We start from the raw sequence: 27919 nt of genomic DNA, 5'->3' as shown, positions 1-27919 counted from the left end.
CAATGCATCCTTGTAACAAATGTGTTTTTCTACGCATTGGCTAAATATAATCATTGACATCGGGATAAAAATCGCTGACATGACATTTAACACATGTACAATAACATGCAACATTAAACCGATTCTGAAATGTAATGGCATTACAACTTACTTCTAATTAAATTCTCAAAACTATTATCATGGGCTTTTATAAGGAAGGGATGTGCCAATGACAAGATTGAATATTGACGGATTCCCATCGGAGCAGTTGTGCGATGCCAACATGTGCACTGGGCGCGCGCTGAATTTTTAACTTTAGTGCGGAGGAGGGTGGGTAGATTGTGGGGGGGCTTTAGATGTTGAACGTACTTGTATTTTCATTATTAAAAGGGTTTATTTGTTTGTTTTAGTTCTTTAGTGTCCATATTAACATAAGGCTGTTGCGTTGTGCGTGGTGCGTGTGGTTCAGAGTGCGTGGTCAATTATGGGTTGAGCGTTGTGGGTGCTGCGTGCTACTTGCTGCGTGCAGAGTGAAGACAGATGCGTTATGAGCCAGTCTTTAGAATCCATATAATCATAACGGCGGTGCGTGATGCGTGATGTTTGATGCTTGATGCGTGATGCGTGATGTGTGATGCTTGATGCTTGATGCGTAATGCGTGATGCGTGATTCGTGATGCTTATGCGTGGTGCGTACTGCGTGGTGCGTGGTGCGTTGGGATATAAACATCAGTCTATCTGTAAAACCTATTGGATAAAAGTCAGGCTGATAAACTATCCATATCATATTTCCTCATCCTGTCGACGTATTCCTGATGCTTCAAGTATTCCAATAACTTGTAATGTAATAAGTTGTCAATCACATTCTGTTCGAGTAAACAATGTTCAACTAATCATTACGCCCATGTGAAAAGTCTTTATCATACGTGTGTACAAAACATTATGAAGGAGATAGTGGAAAAGAAATCGGCTATAGCAATCCTTATGTCCACAACATACAATCATATCATTAAGGAAAACCTTCTAATTTCCCTAGATATCATGACGTTTTCTTATCACTCATGCCGGCCTCGCATTAAGTATGCTATAAACTCTCATATAATGAGATGTTTTCATGACTAGAACATGTCTGCCGGGAATCCCCCCTCTACTACACGGCACGGGACTGTCTTATGTCCCCCTACACAGGCGGTTACTGCCGATGCACGCCAAGAATGTACTAATTAAAAATATATAGCGGCACGGTGTGTTATGATTGACTTGCGTGCTGGCAATAATAAAATCATTGATACAAATTTGATAAAAGTCTGACATTCAGCATGATTTATTGGAATACTTTGAGTCGATGCAGATTTCCACCTCAGTGATCGTGTAATGTGATATGTTGGAAGTAGTCATGGGGAATACTTCCTCAGCTCTATGACGTCATACAGGCTGACCAATCGTGATATTGAATAGAAGTGAAACCCTTTTCCTTGATACAAACTCCAATAATGTGACTGACATAAAAGACGAGCGTTCTATTGCATATATTTTTTTTATCACAAATTATGGTTTGCCAGCTGGTTGTTGGTTTTTTTTCACCTATGGTTGTTAGCTGCATAATTTCCCAATTAATAATTTAACTATAACTTCAGACATAAAATGACAGTGAATAGGAACTTCGTTATCTGTGTTGTTTCAATGACTGAAGAATAAAACTAATTTAATACAGAGCAAAAGGCATAATGTTATCAGCGGGGAATATCTATGCATACATTGGTAATGTTTCCCGCTGCTAGAAATATTACCGGTGGTGATTCTATCTACTCTGACAGCGATGCGTCATATACAACTATCCAGATGAGTAGTCCAGGCTAATATGGAGACAGACTACATTCCAGACAATTGGTGTCACTCGTTGACGCCTGGATCGGCAGCCCTTAGACGACTTCGCCGCCTTTCCTTGCTTCCTTGATGTCTCACATTCGAATCATAAAGCCAATAGTGACTTGCCCACTGCAATACGTACTGGCCAGAGGCGTATATGCGCATATTGGTCAGTTGCGTAGACTTGCACAAGTCTCTAAGGCAATAATTATCAGTTATAATCATAATTTCTAGATTAGGTAAATAATTAGAGACTGGAGTCCTCAGTACTGCCCACATATCTAGACTTGACTTTAGGAGTATAGAAATACTACACATCCATGGACTTATCTTTGTTGTGCTGTGCGCAGATGAGTGAACGTTCCATTTTGTTTGTTTGTTGTTTAAAGCCGCAATCAGCAATATTCCAGCTATATGACGGCGGTCTGTAAATAATCGAGTCTGGACCAGACAATCCAGAGATTGACATCATGATCATCGATCCACGCAATTGAGAACGATGACATGCATCAACCAAGTCAGCGAGACAAGAATAATCGCCTTTTACGGTAGATATGGGTTGCTGAAGACCCTTTCTACCCCGGATCTTCACAGGTCTCCATTTTGTTTAGTTCTTTTGTTTTAGGACCAATATGAAAACCCAGGCGTACCTTGTACCTCTGTACCGTGTATGCTATGCCTCGGTCAGCAAGATTTCAGTTATATTGACTAATGACTGAGTTAGGGCAGGCAAACTAGTGGTTGATAGCGTAAGCAAATCTCCTCATCGTTGGCAATCGGCGTAATCACACATTGTAAATAAAAAAAACGTCAACGTCGGAGTATCCACACAACAGTAGAACACCTGCTTTTAATTTTAGTCGGCTCTCACGAGAGGCATGGATTCAGAAGATCTACTCTAGCCTTGAATTCCCAAAGAGGAACAGTGTCCTCAAGTTGAAGTAAACAATGAGGTGTTTCCCGGAATCCCACACACCTGTTGTCTCTTTAAGCCATCAACGTGACGTCTGATGTGTCAGCACTAAGTTACCATACGTTAAACTTTGAGCAGGACCTGGTGTTAAGAGTTATTTACAGAGTGGGATGTTGATGCATGTCATCGTATCCCAATTGCGTAGATCGATGCACATGATGTCCATCACTGGATCGTCTGGTCCAAACACAATTATTTACAGATCACCGCCATATAGCTGGAATACTGGCGTGTCCGGCGCTAAACAACAAACAAACAAACAAACAGAGCGGGGTGATAGTTGGGTGTAAGTGTTAATGCTGTAAATATAAAACGTCTGGATTATCCATCGAAACAGATTCCACTGCCGTAAAAGACAAAATAGCGGTGACATTTACAGTAAACTACGGTTATAACGAACTCAAAGGGACCACTAATTTTAGTTCGTAATAACCGGAGTTCGTTGTAAGCATATATACAGCATATAAACATCAAATGGCCGGGACTAAAAAATAAGTTCGTTATATCCGTCAGTTCGTTATAAGCGTGTTCGTTATAAACGTAGTTTACTGTATATGAATAAATCCCTAAAAATCTGATGACACCAGGTGTTCGCGAAAAGGGTAAGCATTTGACACAAACATCATCAGTGAAAATAGATTTATTGAGACATTGCATAACAGGATAAATTTACAAACAGTAAATATCCAATCTTCGTAGCACTTTCACAAATAGTACCTCTCCAGAAGAGTGGACTGTCTCCCCCTCCCCTTCCCCCGTCTCGCTTCAGTGCCATCCTCATATTTGCACTTGACAGCTGAACACAGGTGTGTAGAAAGAGTTATGTACAAAGGACTCACGAGTTCACACTCGAAGCCAACCAGTAGAATACAAGGTTAGAAAGACACTGTGTAGTTACACTATGATGATACAGTGAAATATACACGGAAACAAACATATCCATTAAGTACTATGTTACATCTTTCATTACGGTACTACCACACGAACACAAGGCCACGTTCTGCACGTGCTGTGATCACATGACAACAAAGGGAAGTAAGTCTTACCTACTTGCCACACGTTGTGAAAGACTGCCTCATTTATACTGAATCTATCATGATTTTAGTATAACAATCTATTAAAATATTGAATTATATTAAAACATAAACTTAAGAATTGAAAGACATTCAAACTAAACTAAATAAACATGTTCGTAGCACTTCTAGCAAAAGCAGAAAAAAACATCAGTACTAACATAAATTATTATTTTGAAACTAAAATAACATGACTGATAAATCATTTTGTTCAAGATTATCAGGAAACACAGAGAGGATCTAATTAAAACAAAAACAGGTTCGAAAGAAAGATTCCTATAATTATTTTACTTTAAAGATTAACCTCTCTTATAATTAATGAAACATGCTTGCTCTATTAATACATGATATCATATAAATATTAACAGTTCTTATATTAATGGCTTCTAAATAAAATATGTATAAGCTCTCGTATAACTACAAGCCAACAAGAAGCAGACTCGTACAGTAATTCTCTGTACAATGAACTTAAGGCGTCTGTACAAGGGGATTACATAAGAACAGTGAGCAATTGTTGGAACACGGCCCTCCCGCTAGGTGGCGTGTGATGGCGGTATGTATTGCACTACACAATTACAGGCTGGTTTGCTGTCTCCAGATCACAACACGGTCATAAACTTACACATACCACATCTTGGAATCATTACGTCATTGTCACGTGACTATTTATGCACCAATGGAAACTGCTGCCATCATAGACACAGCACTTTTTCTCTGCTTTTCGGATTTCTTCTGTTCACCGGGGTTGATATGGCACACCGTTAAGTCTCCATGGAATATTCATTTGGAGGAATCAGATTGCCACAAGCAAGAAACAAATGTTGCCAATGTGAAGACCTTCAAGGTCGTGATGAAGATATAGGTCAAGGTCACAATGGAGATGAAGGCTATCCGTAAGACATACAAGCTACCATCGAGAACACGGCGATTACAAGTTGAAACACTTGATGGTAACAACCAATGGGAGATTTAACACTCATTATATGACATTTCCTTTAAAAGTATGAAATCAACAAATGACATATTGTTCCACAATAATGTCTCAGCAACCATACTATTATGCTGTCAATGTTTCAATCATTGTCACTGTCAAGATCGAAAGCGAATTTGTCAGTCATGTTCATTTGAAGGACATTAGCACCTTAGGTAATACAGGACTCTGTTATCCAATCAGAGATCACAATACATCAGCTTCGTATCTTACAAGGCCTATGGTTGGATCATAATACCCCGCCAGGTAGTACAAATTAGTCACATCATCCAATGAGGGGCCTTTCTTAAGTGCGTCAGCGCGACGCCTCTTGAACTCCAAGACAGACTGGACGTCACACTTATGGGAGATGGTCTGTACATCATTTTCATCCTCGTGGGGAGACTCGAACAGCGCACCCTGGGGGAGAGGAATGACACATATAATAAACACTACAGATCCAACACTATAACAAATCCAGACAGGTTCATCACAAGAAATCCTTATTGAAATTATTCAACTTTGAACACAAATTGTTGCCCAGTGAATGAATATTCTTGGTGTGCTACAGTCAGGAATGCACTATATAACGACGGTCCGTAAATGATCGAATCTTAGCCAGGGGAACCATTTAGTCATCTCTAAGGTCAACCAAGGGATACTGTGGACCCTTTTAGATCCGTATTATCCATTTCAGCCACAATAAGAGCAGGTATAAACTTAATAATACTGTAAAAGAGTGTTTTCTTAAATATACCAGGCACAAAAAGAAACTGTGATATGATAAAATCATATAACTTATTTTGCTGCCTAGTATATTACATTAATTGTCTCAGTTTTCGTTCACGGGTGAATTCTGTGACACCTACCCGGGGATCTGCCAGCTTCTTTCCTCCTTTTGTCTCTTCCGGGTGGTAGAACCACTTGACCTTGACCGTCATCTGACCTCCCCAGGCCTCCCACATACTTTCGATGCGGCCGATGAAGGGGAGGTTAGGTCGCCCAGTTGACAGGAACACCGCACAATCTCCCACCTGAGGATACATTGATGACGGTTATTGGTGTCGGTGCAGTGAGAATGAGTGAGCGAACGCGGTTTAATCAAAGATCACGCTACACGTCGTACTGTACGTATTCAAGCCTGTACCGACAAACCAGTGGTCGATAGGGTGAGCAAATACACACATATATAGATGATATTCAGCAGCCCCACCCCATTTGGGGGACAGGAAAGGTCTCAATGTAATAGTAACACCAGGAATTAAGCCATGTACAGAAATAAGACAAACTATGAAATGGTTGTATGTTATAAAATTTGTCTTTATATAAGTGGTCATAATTGAACGCAGTTCTCCTGCAATATTTCTGCGTTCCTTATTTTTCTTCATCATATATGTGTGTATATTCCAATGGAGAAAAATGGGGACGCAGAAATAGTGAGTGAGTTGGGTTTTACGCCACTGTTAGCAATATGCCTGCAATATCACTGCAGGGGACACAGATATGGCTATTGTAATTTAATCCATGTGGCTATCATTGTTAAAACGTGCAATACAGTCTTGTATTTCTTAAGATCTCAAGATGGCCTGAGTCATTACTAACATTGATGTGTTCTTTGCCTCTGAGTATGGCCTTATAGAACTCCTTCTTCGCCTTTCCCTTCAGGCCCGGGCGCTTTGTGCTCTTCCCCGACCATTTCCACAACTGGCGGGCAGGCAGGAACGCTGAGGACAAGATAGGGGGCATCATTAGCATTCGTTACCTACAGCTGGTCAGACGCTTTCATGTTATATATTCATGATGAATATTAAAAAAACTCCTGAGCAAATTGAATGATTACGAATTATATTTTGATAGGTATCAAGTGACAAGGCTTTAGATCGCTAAAGAGCAAATAAATGACCCTTCGTTTCTTAACATGAGTTTCTTGTCCTCATATTTCTGTTACCTGACACGCAATTTCACCAACTAATGGGCCATTGACTATATGTATTCAAATCAATCTGAGGTTCTTCATCCAGGCATGATAATGACAGATATACGTACTGACGTTCAAATATATATAAAATAGTTTTTTGCTCTAACCCTCTTATAAAAAGTATAATATATACTCTTGAAAATCACATTCGTGAAACTGGTTGAGTAAATTATACAGCTCATCTCTGGAATTTTGTCGGGCGACCCTTACATGAAATGTAAAAATTGTTTGTGTTCTGGGGCGTTTGAAAATCCCAATACATTGCATTAAATGATGTCTATCTTTAACTCTAAAGGCAAGAGCTAACAGTGGAGTGATGTCACGGAGAACGGTGAAGCCACAAGGCAGCGATGCCTCGGGCGGGGACCTAAGCCCTGAACACACCTGCAAGACCACCTTTACTCTGCGAGCTGACGGAAGTCGCCTTCTCACTGCGCTTCTTCCTCTGGGCAATGTTCTTTGATGCTGCTTTCTTTCCAACTTTCTTTGACCCTTCCCCCGTCACATTCGTGTCCTCATCTGGACTATCAGAGTCCGACTCCTGGGCCCCCGATGCCAGAATGCACTCTTCCTCATCGGAAGAATCCACATCCTCATCCGAACTACTGTCCTCCTCATCCTGCCCTGAACCGCCGCCATATTGAAGACCAAGCTTCTTCATGTCAAATGCAGAGGGACGCAATATGGACGACGGCTTGAGTTCTTCTCGTCTAGGGCTGAGGGTTGCCAGGCCGAGACTGTCTTTGTTTTGAAAGCTTTTCCCGAAAGTAGGTTTCCCGGGAGCCAGTCCGTCACGATTTAATATATTAGCTGCTTTCTGGCCAACATCGTGAAGGTTGCTTCTAGGGCTGTGGTCACGTGACTGAGATTTCTTTCTGACGTCTGATTCAAACACATCCGGGTCCTCGGAATCTTCCTCCAAGGCCCCATCAAACTGACCAGAGAAGCTATCCCGTTTGGATGGCCTCTTCTTGCACTCCGATAAGCTGAAGTAACCTTCACTAGACTTTCGGAACTCGGAATCGTCCGATGTTGTCCGGCGACGTCTCTTGCTAAGATTCAACAAAGGGTTGGGATCGTATGCTGAAATCACAAACAATAACCGTTTTATACGTAAGTTATGTTTGTTTGTTTGTTGCTTAACGCCACACTCAGCAATATTCCAGCTGCATGACGGCGGTCTGTAAATAATCGAGTCGGACCAGACAATCTAGTGATTGATATCATGAGCATGGGTCTACGCAATTGGGATACGATGACATTTATCAACCATGTCAGTGAGCTTGACCACCCGATCCCGTTAGTCGCCTCTTACGACAAGCATGGGTTGCTGAAGACCTATTCTAACCATGATCTTCACGGATCTAATCGAGTCTGACACACCGGTGTCTTACGTTATGAAGAACGTCCACGGCCTCAAGCAGGTCATCGAATCTGTCCATACGACCCAAGTCATCATTTACAAACAATAGAGCGATGAGGACCTAATATAACCTGGATCCTCACTCAGGTATGTATGTTGTTATGGTTTCGAAAGTGTAAACAAATTTTAATAATGTCAACAATGTTTCGTTACGCCTCGTGAAACAGCCTATCGTTAACATGGGAAGTGATAAAGTTAGACGACAGGGTTAATACGTTAATGTGTCAAGTGACGTGTGACAGTACAAAGGTGTTGTGAGTATGAAGCCTTATATTACGTAAGTGTAACAGAGTGTAACAGAGAGTAACAGAGAATCAGGTGGCAGCACTCACAGACTAGAGGGAAATCTTGAGGCAAAAGCCGGATGTGGTCGATGGGAATCCGGCCAGAGTCACCGTCGTCAAACTCCACATTGACAGAGTATTTGTCGGCGTGGGGGTTGGGGCTCGCTGAAAATACGCAGAGAATTTTAATAACTCCCAATACTGCTATAAATACCTAAGAGGGCCTACGCTAATCTCCTTCATATCTCAAGCTGTAAAACTGGTTCAATTTGATTATGACTGAAGTCGTCAGGCAGAAAGTTATCTTGTTGCGATCAAACAAATACGTGATGGGAGTTTATGGCCGTAACAACTTGGAGCGCGTTTAGTGCAAGCTGCGTGCTGTTTGCCAGTTTATATACTACATACAAATACAACAAACGGTGGCAGGCTCTTCAAGAGACGGTTTGATGAGTCCACGAGCCATGCTGCCATTCACTTCAACTCATCATCGACGTGCATTAGCGAGATTAAGAAGTGAAATCTTACAATTACGCCTCATAAATTGTCAATGCAGGAATTTAAATTAGCCGTGACGTGTGAAATGAATAAGCTGTATGCGAGTATTAGGTGCAGCTAGTACGAACATGAGCTAATTCTTGCATTAAACCGTTCATGGATGTTGGCCCCAATATTGCCACATTACCACTGCGTGCGCACTCGCGGGAATGATAAAGTTCAAAGAATAATGTCACCATCACCTCGAGCTATGGCCATTAATAAACAAAGCTGGTTTGATGTTTTCGTAATTGTCAACTTGATGATGTTTTTGTAGCAGTATGACAACCATTAGACGACGAGGAGAAAATATCGTTAGAGGATTCTCAACGCTGTGAGAGATGTCTTACTTTTGGCCACAGTTCCTGGGTAGAGGCAGCTGAATTGTTGGCTCCAGTAGGCGCACACGCGGGTACCCTCGGGAAGAAAACGCGGGGACCCTGGTTTCACGTCCACGATCTGGGGAGAGATGAAGATGAATGAGAGGCTATATACCTTAGTAGACCATGAAATAAGCATGAACGTCAAACATACACAGACTGACCAAGTTCCAAGACCACCATCATTACAACTGTGGTCCTACTTGGATCAGAAGGTCCTGCATGGTCTCCCCTGTGTCCTGGTTCACAACGTTCCAACCTGGTAGGCTGTTGTTCCGTTAGTTCAACCATCCTCTTACATTTTCACTTTCATAATGTCACGTGCAACTTATATTGTAAAGGAAGGGGTAGGACATTGGACAAATTTCCCCACTGGTAATGTCAAATTATAAAGTCGTTATAAAGGAAAACTTGAAACATTGTGAAATATATCACACATGTTCAAACGGTCCACACTGTCCTTTTGTACTATATTTCATGAATTGTGCAGATCCTGTTGGTCAAATAGGGCAGTAATCATAGCTTGTCCTTTCATTGGTATTAATATCAGTCATTGGTAAATCTTGATTGGGTGAATGATACTGGCTTTTGATGTGGAATGCATGAATAACAGCAATAGATAGAATCTAATGTTTCTTTTGAACTCAATCATCTATTTGTACATGTGCGCATAGGACACCACAGTCACCTACGGAAGACCCTGTCTAGACGAGAAGACTTCTATATGTATAGACGGTATTGTTTTAGGGCTGTTTGCTAATGACCTGCAGTTGTATGGAAATCTGTATCGGGTTCTCTTGCTTCATTCTGGGCCACTGTAATTAGTTGTATGTAGGGCTTATCTTTCTGGTATATATAATGACCTTGACTGTCGTGTCAGAGAGTATATCGTGAGCAGTGGGCGGGCTATGTCGACTACAGCACTTTGATGGTTGTGGCGATGAAAGACGGGATTATACTGACGGCCGTTATCGTGCGTGCATACACCGCCACACAATCGACATCCAGGGGTATGTCGCCAACAATGTCGGAAAACCTCCACACAAAATCTTACGCTCGGTAGCAAATGCGCCATTCAAAGACATCAGCAATCACGCGTCTTCCACACCAACGATCAAAGACAGACAGAGCTATCACAACTTTCAATTAGCCGTACTTTCGTTTTCTCAGAAGCGTGAAATATTATTGGACGTCTGTAATCCTGCATACGATGTGTAAATTAGTGACATTTGCTGGAGCCGTGTGCACCAATGTACCTTACACTTCTATAGTAGTAGCAGCTGACAACAGCCATTTAAACTTGAATCACAAACGTTTACATTCTCATTCAAAACGAATTGATCCGTTTCGCCTCGATTATGTCATATCGATTTTTAATGCCGGAGAGTTCCTGGTCGAAGGGGAAGAAAGAGGAAGGGAGGGATACTCGCGTGTTGGTCGCAGCTTCAGGATCGACGACAGACAATCTTGCCCAAAGAGAGGGAGAGACGGTTAGTTTGAGCTCCTCCTAGCGGCCGAAACACGCAATACAAGTAAATTAATCCTTCTTTCTTTCTGACTGAGTGAGCAAAGGGGCCTAGTGTTGTCGAAACTCAGCGACCGAACACATCGACACGAAGGGCAATCTCGAGAGACGTGATTTGAAACAAGACACCCATTTAATGCGCTATTTACTCATGTCTCCTCATGTTCAAACATTATTATGACTTCAGCGAGGATAAACAACAGTCCTTCTATCTCTCGTGTTTGTTCACCAATTTTCCAACCCGGTAATATATTGTGACACCGTGAACTAATGAAATACCCATATCCCTGTCAGATTCTCCCGGTTTTACACGGATGGTCATTTATGCAAGAATTTAGCATTTAGGAAATACACTCTGGCTTCACGTACCACGTTTTTCAGAATTTCTTCCTGTGGGTAAATATGAGGCCTGTTTCCCCGCTGGTTGTCTACGACGACACCGTAGCTGCAAAAGACGAAGTAAGTCACGTCATATTGTTGTTACTGACATCGCTACAAAAGTCTTTCAAACTATCACCGGAGCGTTTTACATACCTGCCGGTATACTCACGTCACAAACCTTGACATGTGACATCAAAGAACAGCAGCCATAGGTATAAACAGAAACATAATCACAATGCCGGGTAAAACAAATGATATTCTGAATATTTGTTCGAAAAGAAAAAAAACGTTTCCCAGAATGTCCAATGTGAAATAACTGAACTCTCCCGCGGACCGCAATTGCAAGCACTAAACTGCCGGGCAAAAGAAAGTATACCTATGAAAATTGGATTTGACCAAAAAATGCTCAAATGTTATCGAAACGTTACTAGGCTGAAAAAAGTCGCCGAAAAACTGCAAACTTAAGGTCCAAAACACAACTATGATACCCGCATTAAATCAGACATCACCATCGAATAACCATTTCTTGTTTGTTTGATTCCTAGCCACCATGAAACGTGGGGGTCTTTCATTTGTCCGGCAGTGTACTTTCGGTTTGTATTTAAACTATATACAGTAATACCCCCCTAATCAGGATCTCGTGGGAATTCCGGGATAAAATTGGTCCTCATCAACCTATGCTGGTCGTCAGGGGCGACAAAATGGATATGTCATCGTAGTTTATAATATCAGTCACTGGATTGTCTGGTGCAGGCTCAATTATTTACAGACCGCCGTCATATTGCTGAATTTTAAACAAACAAACTTACATATCAGGAGGGTTGATGGCCTTGAGAGCTCCCTCGTAGAAGAGCCCATCCTGAAACTCCAGCACTCTAAGACCATCCTTCAAGTCATCCAGTCTCATTACGCACGACCTGGGCTCTGAAGGATCAAGATGAAATATTACGCTACAGGTAAGCTTGGCTCAGGCAAATTAGCAGACCTAGCGCATCTGATCTCAAGCACCAATATTATTGTCTACTAGGTCACATGATATGATATATAGCAAATAAACATTTAATGATTACGGATATTACACAGGCAGTGTCTCATTTCCATCTAGGTATCAACAACAACATTTACAACTGGGCAGAAAATGGGCTTCATTGCCTCTTTTAATACTGAATAATTTAATATGTTCAGCATGTACTTTTTAAAAGGTACCATAATTCCAAGGACTGATGAGTTGTCTTCCCTACCTGGTGTATCAGGTCTCCGCCTGAGGGCGCTAAGTGGGATGTCATCTCCGTCACTTCCGCTGTCTTGATCAGATGCTGATTCCACTAAATCACGGGTCTCCTTTGGCCTCGCTTTCATGCTGCCTCGCTGTGGGGTAAAGATGATGGTTAAAATGGGAAAAGACAGGTGGGTCAAGGTCAAGGAGACAAATTTGGAATTTAGGAACTCATCCGCTGAAACAGGATAGTAGGACCTTTTTTTTAGAGTTAACAAGTTAATCACATACACCAAAACCTATGATAAAAATATGAGCTGGTCAATTGGTGCAGTACAAACGTGAATATTTTTGGTCCATTTAAGTTATGATCTATTGTAGAAAAAAGAAAACGAATTTCCCTTGTATGCGTTTGTGACAGGTGCCATCGGTGTGGCAGGATACGCTAACCTTTTCGCGAACACCAGGTGTCATTTCTATTTGATAGTGATTTATAAACACACACTCATTATATAGTCGAAACCGTACAACGGACTTTGATTTTCGTATAGATTTCTTATGATTACGGAAATATTTTTCCGATTTTATTTCGATCGGACGCCAACGCGTTCGGATTAACAATGTCGCTTGTTATATAAATCACTTTTCTTGTACGCTGACATTAAACAAAACAAAGGTCAAGACATGTGGCTCAGAACTCACGTTAAATCGGTCTTCTGAAAAACTGGTCTTCTTGTTCATGTTCTTGGTGTACTTTCGTTTGACCTTCTGAGACAGTTCCTGGAGGCTCTTGGCCTTCTGTACTTTGGCCCTGTCCCTGTCATTCTGTGTTTTGCTGGGCCGGGGAGTGAAGAAGGTCTTGTCCTGCTTGACCCCCGGCTGCTGGTTGTTGGGCGAGGGTTGGGGGCTGGGTTCACTGAGGAAGATCCGCTCACTCCGTCTGAGGCACCACTCCTCGTCCAGGTATAGAGGCTTCAGCGTTGTGCTACCATCCAGCTAGGGGAAAGAACAGAGTGGTTCAGCAACAGTGCGGTCAGGGTGGCTTGGCGTGTAATTGGTTGAGAGAGTGGTTGAGTGGTTGACTGATTGCTTGAGTGACTGAGTGAGTGAATGAGAAAGTGAATGAGCAGGGAGGGTGCCCTGACCACGTGGCAATGTACGGTCAATCCAACTGTAAAATCGTGTTTTTCTTTCTTTAAAAAAAATAGTGGAATGACAAGAAAAGATCGAAACAAGAATAAAAGGTTCCCCTTTGTGATCACATGTCAACATACGTTAACTGTGCTGGATCAAAGTAAATAATCCGCGAAGCATTTGATTTTGGTAGTCATGTTTATTATGTTGAAAACATATTTCCAAATGAGTTTGATATAGTGTGGTTATATGTTGACACCTGTATAACCAAACACCTACAACACTGATAAGTGTATATAATATAGTATTCTTCAAAAGGGACAACCCGTGAAGATCCGGGTTGGAATTGGTCTTCAGCAACCCATGCTTGTCGTAAGAAGCGACTAACGGAATCAGGTGGTCAGACTTACTGACTTGGTTGATGCAGTTAGTCGCATCCCAGTTGCGAGGATAGATGCTCATGATGGATGACTGGGTAGTCTGGTCCAGACTCAATTATTTACAGACCGCCGCCATATAGCAGGGAAATTGCCGAGTGCGGCGTTAAACAAAAAAAAAACAAAAAAAAAAACATCAAAAGGGGAGAGCGGTGAATTCTGCACCTCCCCGCATCAGCAATATGCAACTATACTGTGTAATGTACAAAAAATGGCGTGACGTTAAACGTCTAAACAAGTAGTTGATATATAGGTGTGAATTGTTATGTAACTGTCATGAACGGATTAAAATTCGCATCTCTTTCACATGCAGCTGATTTGTAGCAAAAGGGCGAAAACAAACACGCGTCATCACACCATTTTACCGAATGACACATGCAGGGTGTTCCTAAATAGGCGGCGAAATACATTTTGTTGCACGTAACTACATGCGGGGTATTTGTTGCTGGTGCATTTTCTGACATGTCATTGACGTTTGATGACACACTCCGAAGAGACAGAACGAAATGTAATCGATGAATTGCACCGAATTATTGATGAGGAGACCATGATCTAAAATGTTTTATGTGGAAAGAAATCAACGATCAATCTTGAATTAAAATTCATAAAGAGTGACATGATTGAAAACAGCTGTTTGGGAAAGTTCTCTCTAACATGGATGATTATAATGATAGAAATGAAGAGCTCCTCTCATCAATCATCAATATTTGGCCTCCCACACACATCAAAGTTAATATGTTACAAAATTCACGAGAGACCCTAGTCAGTCATAATTCTACTTAATGGGCCCAAATTATTATACGCGCATTAAAAGGGTTCTGTTTCATTTTAAAATTAATATTTAAACCTGAAATATGAAACTGGGAATGCACGGAATGTTGAGATCACGCGAGAGTCACGCGAGATTGAAATCGACACGAGACTTGGACAGAACAATGCTCAGCTGGTAGATAGTTCCACAAAGTCGCTGTTGAAATAGCAATGATGATGTTAATGATTGTTTTTGAAATATGGCTGTACTGTAGAACTCCTGCATGAAGATTATCTTTAAACCGTATCAATTATTACCATGATGCAGTCAAAACATCTCATTCCCGTTTACCACAGTGTGTGTTACTGTCATTCAACCTCCTGATACTATCGGGGCGTCGGGGGTTTGCTTGTTACGCCGACGGCCCGGGTTCGATTCCCAAGTACAATGTGTGGAGCCCATGTTTGGTGTCCCCCGCCCCGATATTGCTGGAATATTGCTAAAAACGTCGGCAACCCCGACGCAATCCTGACATTATCACACACTCATGATACGAGCACTGTTCATGGAATGGATCGGATCGATGGTATTTCGTCGTTTGTTTCTGATGGACATTTACAAATGAAACACATAGATTTCGTCATATGTCATTAACGTTTATTCAGTCAAACGTCGTTTACTCGAAGCGGATCATATCGATATCCGTTTAAAAGGACGCTACGATGTGGTACCGGATGCATCTGTATCGAATCTATGGTCTAATATCGGTACTCCGCTTGTCTCGAAGAACTGATATGTCGAGGGTCAAGGAAAGTGTATGCAAAACACTTAATTAGCTAGTATTCCTCTCACCTTCAGTAATTCTAACAAGGAAATAAAACCTTGAAATGTAAATAAACACGAAAATATGAGTTGGTGAAATATACGTGCATGGAATATATTTTAGGTTTGCTTATACACGTATATACTTATACCCAAGTCTGGCTGTCGTCAAGTGGTCGGTGGTGCGTGTATGATCGAGTCTGAATATAACGAATTCATTTGATTGTATCAAAGGTTCCCTTTGAAACTGACCACGTCGTTCATTACATCGGAGATTTCTAATATTTCGTCTTATTCGGTTAGTTACATCCCATGTGACCGAATCTGATATATGTAGTGATATAGCTATAAATACTGACGTAGATACTGTGCAACCTGCATATGTAGTAATGAATGTTAAGGTGAGGTGGGGTGAAATGGGGTTTAACGTTGGGTTCTAGACTATAGCATTTATGTAGAGACGTGAAAGCATGTGTATGTGGCTGCTTGAACTCGGACTAATGCCGATTTTATAGTGCTAGCTCACTGAGATACCATTCCGCAGTTTCATATGAATACCCCACTCAGACACAGTATACTGACTCCGAGCCGACCAGGCCTTGTTTAAGTCCCTTAATGCCGAGCGCCAGGAAGGGTAACAACAAGTACCATCTTTTAACGTCTTTTAGTTTGACACGGCCGGGGATCGAACCCCCGATCTCTGCTCCCAGGGTAGACGCTCTACAAATAGACCACTGAAGCGGTTATGAATATTGACGTGATTTAAGTGTTCGCTCGTCACTAGGAAGGTCCTGGTTCGACTCCGCCTATGGGTACAATGTGTGAAGCCAATTGTGATGTCCATTGCTGGAATATTGCAAAAAGCGGTGTAAACCATATTCGCTTACCCAATCAATTAATCGGACACCATACCAGCACCCAGCCGCAATGTTTCACACGGGGCACAAGCCACAAGGTCCAGAGCTAGTTTAACTTCTGAGTGATAGGAACTCACGTTTATTTGTCGGTGCTCCTGTTTGCTAGTGGGCTTCTTGTCCTTGCTACTCTGACCTACTTCTCGCAACTGCAGCAACCCCAAAGTCTTGGACTTCTTGGCCACGATGGTCTCTGCAACAGGCGAACCGATGTTGTATAAACCCAGATGGAAGGAAGTGTTCTTTATTAGTCATAACACATTTATGAGAACGAATGTATAAAAGTATTTGAACAATGCATGACGTCACAAGTCACATGACACATACCTGTTCCTCCCCCTGAGGAAATGGGTGCACATTTCTTGGGCCGGCCTGGCTTCCGCTTCTTGTTGGTGCACTGGGGGTCACCCGCTTCCGTGTCAGATGCTGAAACCAGCAGGAATGCCGCTTAGAGATCGTTGCGATGTTTAATATACATTAGGCATTCCATACTAAAGGTAGATGTATGAAAACATGAAGAGGACAACATAGAAAAGTAAATGATAGAAGCACAGGAACAGAAAAGAAATCAACATGCGTTCTCTCGTTAGGTATCGTGATACCCAAATATGATTTTCATAAGTAAGAAAACGCATACCTTTGTGGATAAGTTCTGGTTTAATGCACTAAGCTTGAGAACGGTGTAAGAATGTACATCGAAATAATGCAATAAACCAGAAATTGTTATCTCTAAAATTGTACGTTTTCTGATATTCTTAAAGTCTGAAAAAAATGTTCAAGCTACTGCACTATTTGTTACATTCATAAACGTAAAAATTGTTCTCTTGCTGAACGTCAAAACACCAAAATATGATATTCATAAGTCTGAAAAAACCGTCCTTGTTAAATGCCAACCTGATTTGTGATGTGCCTGGATTAACAGCGACACCCTGTTGGTTTGGAGTAACTGCAGAATATGCAAAACTGAATTCTAATATTATTTAATTATCTTTCTGACAGTCCTTATTCACATACTTCAGAGCTGTGAAAACGCTTGACACATTTGACAGAAGACGAAATATAGACGACAGAAAAGCAAGAATGACGTCATGGTGCGTAGTCGGCAAACATGACCTTTTCCCCGCCCAACCGCCATGTTTGCGTTCTACGTCACACCACGTGACAACCATGCATCACCAGAAGAGTTTTGATTAGTCGTGTAAAGGTGTACCTCTCTTATTTAATGGACCCTGCCTAGCATCATCAGCTTCTTTTTCGACAAACACACCTTCCTCTAATTTCCGTTTTTTCTTCTTCATATTTGCTGCAGTGAGAGCGGAGGTGGCGAACTTGGCAAGGAGGCCGAGACCTGATTCCAACATGGACGGAGATACCGCGGCTGGACTCGTAGACTCTAAAAGAACAGCATTTACCATCAGAGATATATTGTACTAAGTCTGAACATTACGTGCCACTGGTATTTACCACAAGTCTTGTTAACTTATACCAGCTTAAACGCAAATGTTTTACCCCTAATGACATGTGAAAAATCGTTTATGATGTGTTTAATCATGATTACGATTGTTTTGAGGAGTTTTATCATTTAAAGTAATTTTCTGTTGTCAATCAACTAAACACACAGTTCCGATTTTGGAATAATATTATCAATATTCCTGGTCAAGAATGGATGGAAAGAACTAACACTCGACATCTAGGACAATGGTGTCCACACTGACCTATTTCTGCTGATTCTGACGAGTGTTGGCGTTCAATACCCTTAAGCATTGTCTTGGGGCGCTTTTTTTCCGCGAGAGAGTTTTCAATGTTTGAAAACAGATTCCCAGCATCTGAAACACAATCGGAACAGAGCTTGCTCAAACTGACGTCGGAATATCAATGTTAATTGATCCGGGAAAGGGACATTGTTCAAATACAAGTCCCTGTTGCAGAGGCGAGGTTGTGTGTGTTAGTGTGTTAGTGTGTGTTAGTGTGTGTTAGTGTGTGTGTGTTAGTGTGTGTGTGTGTGTATGTGTGTGTTAGTGTGGTTGTGTGTGTGTGGGGGTGTTAGTTAGTGTGGGGGTGTAAGGTGTGGGGCGGGGTTGGTAGATGTGTGGGATAGGTAATAGTTATGAATGTGGCTATTCCAACAACGATTTAGCTCTATAGTCGATGGTTAAGTGATATTTAGATGATTAAATGCTAACAAGAAAGGATAAATAAATGGTAGCTGGAGTTGACAAATATATATGTGCATTAACAGGGAGGAAAATAGTTTACGTGAAAAGGCATTGCGGGAATCTGAAGTCCGTGGGACTGACCTGAAGTGGACTGGGAGGATTCCCTCTCGCCCCCCATATTGATAGCTTCATCCTTCCTCTTAGCAAACGGCTTGAATTTACCTGGTAGTATAAACAATGTGTCAACGAACCTATATTCAAGAATCCTTTAAAGAAACAGAGTAAACAGTCCTTACATCATTTATTAGTATTACAAACTGTAAATGTACATTTGGCAAATATATAACCATACCTTTAGCAATATTTGCGCCCTTGGATCGGAAGAATTTTTTGTCGCCAAAGCTGTCAGATTTGCAAAGGAAACTTTCGTTTGAACAGCTGCTCGTGTCTGAAACAAATATAAGTCTAACTGATGTTCACACTTTAAATGATGATTCCACAAAGGTAAATATAGAAAGAAAGTATCTGTCGAAACAGGTTCCATTGGGCGTAAAAGGAAAAATAGTCATGAAAAGTATATGAATGGATCACTGAAAATCAGTGATGACACCAAGTGTTGGCGAAAACTTAAGAAATGCAAAAAAACCATGACACCCTAGAGCATAGAGACTGTGTATCTTCATACAGCATAGTGTGACGCGATGTACCATATCATGCATACATGCATACCCCGAGGGAACGTACCATTAATGTTACAGTGATGCACACATCGCATTCCAGACATGGTATCTGTTATTTCATATGTTGCTAAAATCTTGACATAATTGTTTCATAATAGAAGAAGCTGGAACCAATTCAATCCGATCAAATTTCACATATTCTTATCATGTGAATAAATATTTCATTGCATTGGAATCGGGATGGACCTCATTCCAGGATCCTCAACTCCGAGAATAAATTATGTATGTGTTATTGAATGAGAATGTACATAGGAAGTGTCTGTCAGATATCCAAGCTGGGTGAGTCCTTTCAGGTTTACGCTGACATGAAATTGAGTCATGCATCTCATAAATGGGTGTGGTCTTATTTCAAAGTCTACTAATGATCGCCACAAGTATGAGAAGGCAAAAGGTTGAATTCGCAAAGCGAAGATCGAAGTCGCAATATGCTACGGACAAAGTTCAAACAGTGTTCAGTAAACAGACAACAATATTGAATTTCTGAATTTACCCTATTCACTTGAGTCTTTTATTCAGCATTTTGATGCAAAATGTTTATTTTTTTCAAGCCTTATTGAATTTCTAATCAAATACTGGACAAGATGTTTTTCTTCTCATCTTTTTTAATGGCAATGGGTTCTTCGACTAAAATATCGCAGTCTGATACAACAAAAGAAATCTGATCTCTCATGTATCAAAGATAACCTGGATTACACTAATACAGTTCATACGGTCCCTTTGGATCAGGTGAGCTAAATCATTCGCGCATAGGAACTGCATCCTTTGATATCTGACTGTGAGTTGGAGTGATAGGAAGCTAGTTTTTGTGTCCTGTTTGAAGAAAATCACGCTTGATAGATGCTAAAGATAACTCCTTATTAATCTGACCTTTTTTTTTATCAATGTCAACACTGAACCTAACTTGTTTCATCAATCATACATCCATGCATAACGAGGGGGGATGTCGGAATGTCGAAGGTAAGGTGAATGTCAAATAAACAGCGCGATCTGACGTAGAAAACAACGATGCATCTGTGATAGATGATGTGACAACTGTAACGGGGAAATATCAACGTGTGAATACGGCCGAGGATTCAGTTCATCATGTAGTTACGTGTCTCATCAACATCATCTCAGATGAAACACAGTAACCTTAAACATGGTTTGAAAAAATACAACAGTTTATGCTTAGTCTTTGTGATTTAAAACTACTTTATTGGAAACACGAACCACTAACAACGTCCTTACGGAATACACGGCTACTTAAGGCCTAGAAGACGCTTAAATCAGCGTTTAACGATATCAGCAAATGCAGCAGACAGAAATCTACTGTCTCCGACTGTAAAATAATCAATTTTACACCTTGAGCCGACAAAATCAGCCAGTAAAAACTCTAAGTTTGGAGCAGTAAAACTAAAGGTGTCTGATTCCGACATGCTTAATAGCATTCCACTAGAGGGCTATAGGTCCCTGTTGCACCAGGAAACGAGAGGCATTGTACAGCTCAACATAAACCTCCACATAAATACAGAAAATGCCAGGGTTAGGCAAAAACGAAAAAGGAACATGATGAAATATTCTGGCATGAGGCTTAACTTTTCATATGGAATTTACAAAATCCCAAACCAAATAATTATGCATGTAATTGTACAAGGTGATTTATTTTAATATTTTTTGCGCCGAACTTTTCAGGAGCCCTTAAGTATGCAAGCCCTCACAAATGAGGGTATATATGCAAGCCCTCAAAAGTGAGGGATATTAAAATATATCCATTCGGCTGACGATAGTGGTCAGTATTGCGTAATGCTTGAGCGATAGCGAATGGGGTTTTGTACTGCACAGCAGCAGTAGATTACGGTGATATGAGGATGTGCGATCCATGCATCCAGGCGGAGACGAGATCGATAGGAGGGTGTATGACATGAATTCGCTTTTCCGCATACGTGATAAATCTAAGTCGGCCTCTCGCGTCCCGGGACAGAGCGGGAACCCCTTGAGTCGGCATCCAGAGCAAACCAGCAGTTTACTATCTCAAATATGCAGATCTGCAAAGTAACTCTTAGTGCAATTTTCAATTTGAGTGAGCAAGTTGTGAGAAGATACGGTGGTCGATCTATCACGGAGATAAGGGGATGTATCTTGTGCCGCGCTGACTGGGGGGACGCAAGGATGAGCTCTAGCCCCTCCACTTTCAATACATGGCAGTTATTGATGAAGACTCTAATCAACTTTGAAATCCTATCCGTTGTGTCACACACATAAAGGCCCAGCTATGAATAATTTATCATAAGCAAATACGCAGTGAATGCCGGTTTTGGAGGCATGATAAGAGATCGGACCGGCAGCCGTTACAAGTAACGCCAACAAAAACACTCCAATGTTCTTGGTGTAATTTCATTTTGAAAGGTTAATCCAAAAGCTATGTGAACACGTGGCTCAGCGAGAGGCCTAGTTCCGGAAGCGGTGATTACCTCGCCACGTCGTAGGTCTCAACGTTTGAAGATCGGAAGGACACTGCAACGCCGAGGTCAGCGGGACATGCCGTGCTAGATTACCACTGTCACATGAGCAGCAAACTACAGCCGAATTTTGGAGTTCAAAGTCACAAAAGAGGTAAAACAGCATGGTCATTTTCAAATTTCACTAAAGCAAGACATTAAAAAGGATAGGTTTAGCTCGTGTAGATAAAGACCTTCCATGCTGCTGTTCCTAGAGAATGTTGTTGTCTAGCTCAATTAAAGTTTAAACTTAGAATCAAAGAGCGAGCATTGTGTGGCTGGAGTTAGAAGACAGGGAACAAAGAAATTGGAACTATGTCTGCAGTAATTAAAAACCAGAACAGCCGTTGGAAATGGTAAACAAGGAATCAAAAAGTTCTTAAAATCGTAGACATGTTTTATAATGCAAATGTGCAAATACTAACACTCCGTCTTAAAAGTACACCAAAATGCCGAGCAAGAGAAAAAAATACACTTGAAAATACACACTTCACTCATTACTGTGTACTGTGAAATTGCAACCCCCGTGTTTCTTGGACGTCATATGCACGTCATCTGTGTTGAGATACTCATTGATATAATGCATTTAATATCACCTGCGATACCCGTATCAAATACATCACCATCGAATAACCATTTTGTGTTTGTGTCATTTTTAGCCACTATCAACCATGGGTGTATACGTTCTCTGGTCCGCTACATGTAGTTCAGTATCTCCTAAGCGTATGTGTACCCAATTACTACACTATACAAGAGGGGCACGGGTTCAGAGTTGCGTCCCTTGGGCACGCCAGAAACCTACGATTGTGGGTTCGAATCCTGATTCGCCCTGATTATGTTTCTTGGTTTGTCAGCACCATACCCGTGCTCATGGGTTTCATCTAAGTGGTAAACGTCTGAGACCTACGTCACTTTGGGCTTTCCTCCCACATTAATTTGACACGCCGCGATAAACTAGAATACTGTTAAAATCGGCGTTAAACCCAACTCACTCACTCACTACTAGACAAGAACACAGGCCTGAACAGATTGCACCTCTATGTCCAATTAGTGAATATCTCACCTCCGATATCACGTGTTGAATATTTTAACAAAGTGACAGACAGTGACGGATTGTATGATATGCAATGCTTGCCTTATTTAAAGTGTAAGATGTACATTTGCAAAGAGCATGCGAAGTAATGTATACTTTAAGCATTACGTGTAGTTAAAAATTCACGACACATGCCATCCAGGCTTGTCTATTTCAACAGAACAATCTTCACATAAAGGCACTTGTAACAGTTACAGCTACACATGACATGATATTACCAGACCGCAGACCACTCGGGTTTGTTTTATTTCTTTAAACATCTTGTTCACAGAAATGTAAGCTGTGTGTCCTATTAATCAATGTCTGTTACTCAGTGTTGATAGCTGGCTGGCACGCCCCTTCAGATGCTAGGTGTCAACCACACAAACCACGCCCACCTCTACCCCTCCACTAACAACCTAATGATGCATCCAGGAGAAAATAGTTAAGTACACCAGGGTTGCTAAATTCATTAACTATTTTTGTCAGCACCATATTTTGCATTTTCTTTTTAAATTTATCTTTTTAAAACTTCTCATTCAATAAAACAGCATATTTAAAACACACAGGGAGATGTCACACACGTCCCCACGCGGCTTTAAACACATATTTATGGAAATGAAAAAGGGACACTTAGTTTTAGACACCGTAAGATGATATGATCTCACGGGTTTCAAGCCTTGCCTACCAAATATGCGTTAGAAACAATGCACACAAACACATCTCAAAATTTGATTCTGACGTGTTCAATTTGTATGCTATTTCAAATGTACTGACAATAAAGCTTATTTCCCTATATTTTTTACTGTTCCCTTATTCGTTTCCACAACATGTGTGACCCGCCAAGAGAAAAGGGAACGTGTGGGTGCTAGGATACAATTGTGCTGTGACGTCAACCTACTTCCGTAAAAATCGCAATGTAGATCTATGGGGACTGTAGAAAAAAATATCTTATATTTCTCTTCTTAAAGAGGCGGTCGGGTAGTGAAGTGATTAAAGCGTTCGCTCGTCACGCTGAAGACCCGGGTTTGATTCTCGACATGGGTACAATATGTGAAGCCCATTTCTGGTGTCACCCGCAGTGATATTGCTGGAATATTGCTAAAAACGGGGTAAAACCATACTCACTCACTCACTCACTCACTCTTCATAAGCCGTAATGTAATAAAAGCATTATTTCAAAACATGTTGGCATACATGTCTACCAAGTCACTCTATCTAAAATATTACAACAGTTATGATTTCAAGGCTGAAAATGGGATTTTGCAGAAGATTAGTACAACTGTTTGATGCCAAGTATCCCTACAATGAATAAGAATTGAATCCTGTGCATTGTGTTCCTGTGTCCCTAAGAGGCTTCATTTTTAAAATATAATGAGAAGTCAAGATGTGATTTTACACCCATAAGGTCCCTTATCTCATGGTTGGTCACAAATTATGAAATCTTTCAAGGTCCCCGAGTCTATATGAGGGTAGTATAAACATAACATGAGTGAGTGAGTATGGTTTAACGCCGCTTTTAGCACTATTCCAACAATATCACGGCGGGGAACACCAGAAAGGGGCTTCACACATTGTACCCATGTCAGGAATCGAACCCGGGGCTTCGGCGTGACGAGCGAACGCTTTAACCACTAGGCTACCCGACCGTCCAACATAGCATGAGATTATACTGAGGTGCGTGTCCCACACAGATCTATGCAAGGGATCGACCCTACCTGCCGTGGACCGTCCACTGGAGGTACTGCTCCTCCTCTTCAGGAAGAAGCCCGATTTCGTCCTCATCGACTTCAGTTTGTCACTTTTCACTGGAGGAAGCTGTGAGAGAAACACAATCACACAATAACACAATGACACAATAGCACAATGACTAATACATGAATGCAGAACGTGTTGAATAAAATTTCGTAGCCGATTCAAATATCCCTAATAAAGCACTACAGTTGAAAGCAACAGGACTTTCCTTCAATGGGCTTCTGAAAACCCACGAATTGTAAAGCTATTCTGTGTATTCATGAACCTTATTGAGAACCTCCCCGGGACCCCTATTGGTGCTAATGACCTACCTTCCTGAAGACTCTATCAACCAGTTCTTCGGGGAGGCGTTTCTTCTTCGTGTGTGACTCCTTGCATGCGGTCTTGGAGGGTCTGCAAGAAATAAACAAGTCATCTTCATCAGTCTGGCCCATGAACTCAACCAGACAGTAATATGACGTCCAGACAAACAGATCTCATTATTCCTGTTCAGATATTTAGATGAGCTACTATTCTATTACTTACGAGTCCTCGTCCTTCTTTTTGGTAAAGAATTTCCTTTTCCTCGGACGGCCAGGTTTCCTTTTAGCTGAGTTTTTGTCGTCACTGAAAAATGATACATATCTTGTTAATGTCACACATTTACAAACCTTGGACTAATCATTTTAATTCTGTCCCACACTGAAACACCTCTTGCATGCGGTGCCTCCTTAGGCATGGGACTTTGTTCGACATAGGATCCTTTTCACCCAGCAGTGAATGGGTACCCGATAGAATGAGCTGTTAACCTGCTAGGGCCTCATAAGGCAGTTTGGGTTGTATAGTCCCCATGGAGCTGAGAATGAAATTCGAGTGCACACTGATCCGTTGCCCGGAGTAATACTGTAGAGCTTTGAGCATGCTTTTGGGTGTGGATTTGGCGCATTATACACATGCACATTACTATTCGTTCTTAAAATCATATACAAGACTAGCGGCTCCACACGTTTATGTTATGTTTTTAAATTGATATAATATCCCCTTTTACAACTGGGGATAAATATGTGTGCAACCAATATGGTTTAAACAGGACTGACGCTAATTTTATTCTGGCATATCATACTGAATCTGAAACTAGCAACACACATCTAATCCACAAGCTACATGTAATATAGTGTGAGGTACCTGGTGTTAGCGGCATCCTGTACAAACTCTTTGCTGTCTCTGCTCTCCCTTCGTTCTTTGCTTCCGTCCTTGACCTTGGGTTGCAGCTTGGCAAGCTCCCGCTGCTTCTCCTTGTAGCGACGCTGCAACTCAGCCAAGCGCATGCGCATTTCCACCTCCATGGCGTCCATGCTGTCTAGCCCTGTGTCAAGAAAAGATTGAAGATCTGCTTCCCTGAGTCTAAGAGTGGCCGATAGGGCAAACAAAACAGTGCAAGAGTAAACAAAATAATCATAAGATCGTTAGAAGTAAGTTGATAATGAGAATGAGAAGGAGTGAGCGCAAACAGAGAAGATAGCTACTGTAAGGGAGGGAAGGTTTGTGCCAGTCGTCACAAGTTTCCCTTTTGTGAGCTACTGTACCTTCTTTTATTTCCATTAAAAATGCCTTAAACGTTTAACCATTTGAGTATAACATAAGAAAAGTTAAATGTCGATATTTCTTTTGATTTCAATACCCTGAACTTAATTCTCGACCCATATTTAACACATTTAAGATAGATACCTGTTGGGATCTTTATTCCACCGATGGTGAGTACTGACGGGTTCGTGTCTTTCTTAGGGAAGGTCCATTTTGGTGACATGATACCCCTCTTGACGTCACGCTTAGGTGTGACGTCTCCGGACCTGTCGGCGTCTACTGATGACGTCTCTTCTGCCGTGAAGTTGTCGGATTTGAAGGAGTCACTGGGTGAGGGGAGGATGTTATGAATGTTGCTGGGAGATGTGATTCCACTGGTGGGTGAGGAGAGAATGCTGGTGGTGGAAGTGGATGTGGATGTGGATGTGGATGTGGATGTGGATGAGGATGTGGACACGAGGACGGGGGAGGAGGTGGTGGAGGCGGGGACACTGGGTGTTTGACTTGGAGAGCTACACTTGGCTCTCCTCTCCGCCAGTGCACTGAGCAACTCCAAACCATCTGCTGCCTTCAGTATAAGGGGGTCTGTAAAGGGATTGTAATCTGCTGTTGCCTTGGTTGCACTGGAACTAGAACTGGATGGGTCAGTCTTTGGTGCTGTCACTGGACTAGGTGCACGATTCTCGGGCTCACTTTGTGAAGCACAGTCTGAAAGCTTGCTCAGTTTTTCAGCAGCTTTGAGTAATGTTTCTGTTTTGGATAAATCAAGCTCGTGGCAGGTTTGGCTACATTGTTCTTTAAGTGTTCTGCTTGGTGCAGGGGGACCAAAGTCACATGTTTGTACAGAAGCACAGCACTTGGTCACAGGTTTGGGGAAGTCCGCATACACTGCAGCCTCTTTGAAAGTTGGTTCCACTTTAGTTGTCTCGTCGGAGGGAGGGGGCGTGAGAACCATGGGGGAGGTACCACGTGATTGGACTGAGGGGGGTTCTGTCTTGACTGTGAGGGGCTCGGACAGGTTGACAGGCATCCCCTGGACGGGTATGAGACCAGGGTTGAACATATACGGCAGATGTCCCGTGGGGTAGGGATAGGTGTACTGCTGGGCCGCCACGGCCATATCTGTCAACAGAAATACAATTCGTTATATTACTACAACAAAAGGTGTTAACAATACACCGGTATGCCCTATATAGTGAAAGCCCGTTAATGGAACGGTAACAAGAAGAATAGCCCTGATTAAAAATACAACGGATTAAAAAAACAAGGGTAAGTTAATTTCCATTTAAATCTAAAAACTCCCAAAGTTATTGTCCGGAAAAAAGTGTTTCCAGACTTTTGGCTTGTACAACGATGTAAATTTATTCCCGTTGAGATTCCGGGTTAGAATAGGTCCTCAGCAACCATTGATGGTCGGAAGAGGCGATGGAATGTATCGTGAGGTCAGACTCGGTGGCTTGTTTGACTGTGTGTCATCGTACCCAGACGGCATGGATCGTTGCTCACAACA

General features: G+C 41.7%; 1 protein-coding gene across 5 annotated transcripts in view; it reads right to left on the bottom strand.

Annotated features, from left to right (window-relative positions):
- Nucleotides 1-3455: 3455 nt before the first annotated feature.
- Nucleotides 3456-27919, bottom strand: part of LOC139467952 (trinucleotide repeat-containing gene 18 protein-like) — a 72278-nt gene continuing 47814 nt past the window's right edge. For 3 of the 5 annotated variants that reach the window (XM_071249555.1, XM_071249556.1, XM_071249554.1), the window contains exons 13-33: nucleotides 26554-27531; nucleotides 26011-26215; nucleotides 25372-25452; nucleotides 25158-25239; nucleotides 24810-24909; nucleotides 19155-19250; nucleotides 18944-19024; nucleotides 18362-18472; nucleotides 17857-18039; nucleotides 16974-17072; nucleotides 16727-16839; nucleotides 13291-13584; nucleotides 12614-12740; nucleotides 12182-12296; nucleotides 11361-11436; nucleotides 9437-9545; nucleotides 8598-8714; nucleotides 7227-7925; nucleotides 6467-6588; nucleotides 5734-5898; nucleotides 3456-5284 (exon numbers count right to left, since the gene is read on the bottom strand). In XM_071249555.1, coding sequence (XP_071105656.1) covers nucleotides 5072-5284; nucleotides 5734-5898; nucleotides 6467-6588; nucleotides 7227-7925; nucleotides 8598-8714; nucleotides 9437-9545; nucleotides 11361-11436; nucleotides 12182-12296; nucleotides 12614-12740; nucleotides 13291-13584; nucleotides 16727-16839; nucleotides 16974-17072; nucleotides 17857-18039; nucleotides 18362-18472; nucleotides 18944-19024; nucleotides 19155-19250; nucleotides 24810-24909; nucleotides 25158-25239; nucleotides 25372-25452; nucleotides 26011-26215; nucleotides 26554-27531 — 4166 coding nt within the window. In that variant the 3' untranslated portion in view covers nucleotides 3456-5071. The remainder of the gene's footprint in view (nucleotides 5285-5733; nucleotides 5899-6466; nucleotides 6589-7226; nucleotides 7926-8597; nucleotides 8715-9436; nucleotides 9546-11360; nucleotides 11437-12181; nucleotides 12297-12613; nucleotides 12741-13290; nucleotides 13585-16726; nucleotides 16840-16973; nucleotides 17073-17856; nucleotides 18040-18361; nucleotides 18473-18943; nucleotides 19025-19154; nucleotides 19251-24809; nucleotides 24910-25157; nucleotides 25240-25371; nucleotides 25453-26010; nucleotides 26216-26553; nucleotides 27532-27919) is intronic. The other 2 variants (XM_071249559.1, XM_071249558.1) reach the window with 2 other exon arrangements.

Source organism: Haliotis cracherodii, unplaced genomic scaffold, assembly GCF_022045235.1.
Source record: "Haliotis cracherodii isolate W230 unplaced genomic scaffold, xgHalCrac1.p SCAF_2, whole genome shotgun sequence".
NCBI lineage: Eukaryota > Metazoa > Mollusca > Gastropoda > Lepetellida > Haliotidae > Haliotis > Haliotis cracherodii.
This window is presented reverse-complemented; position numbering and strand designations above follow the sequence as displayed.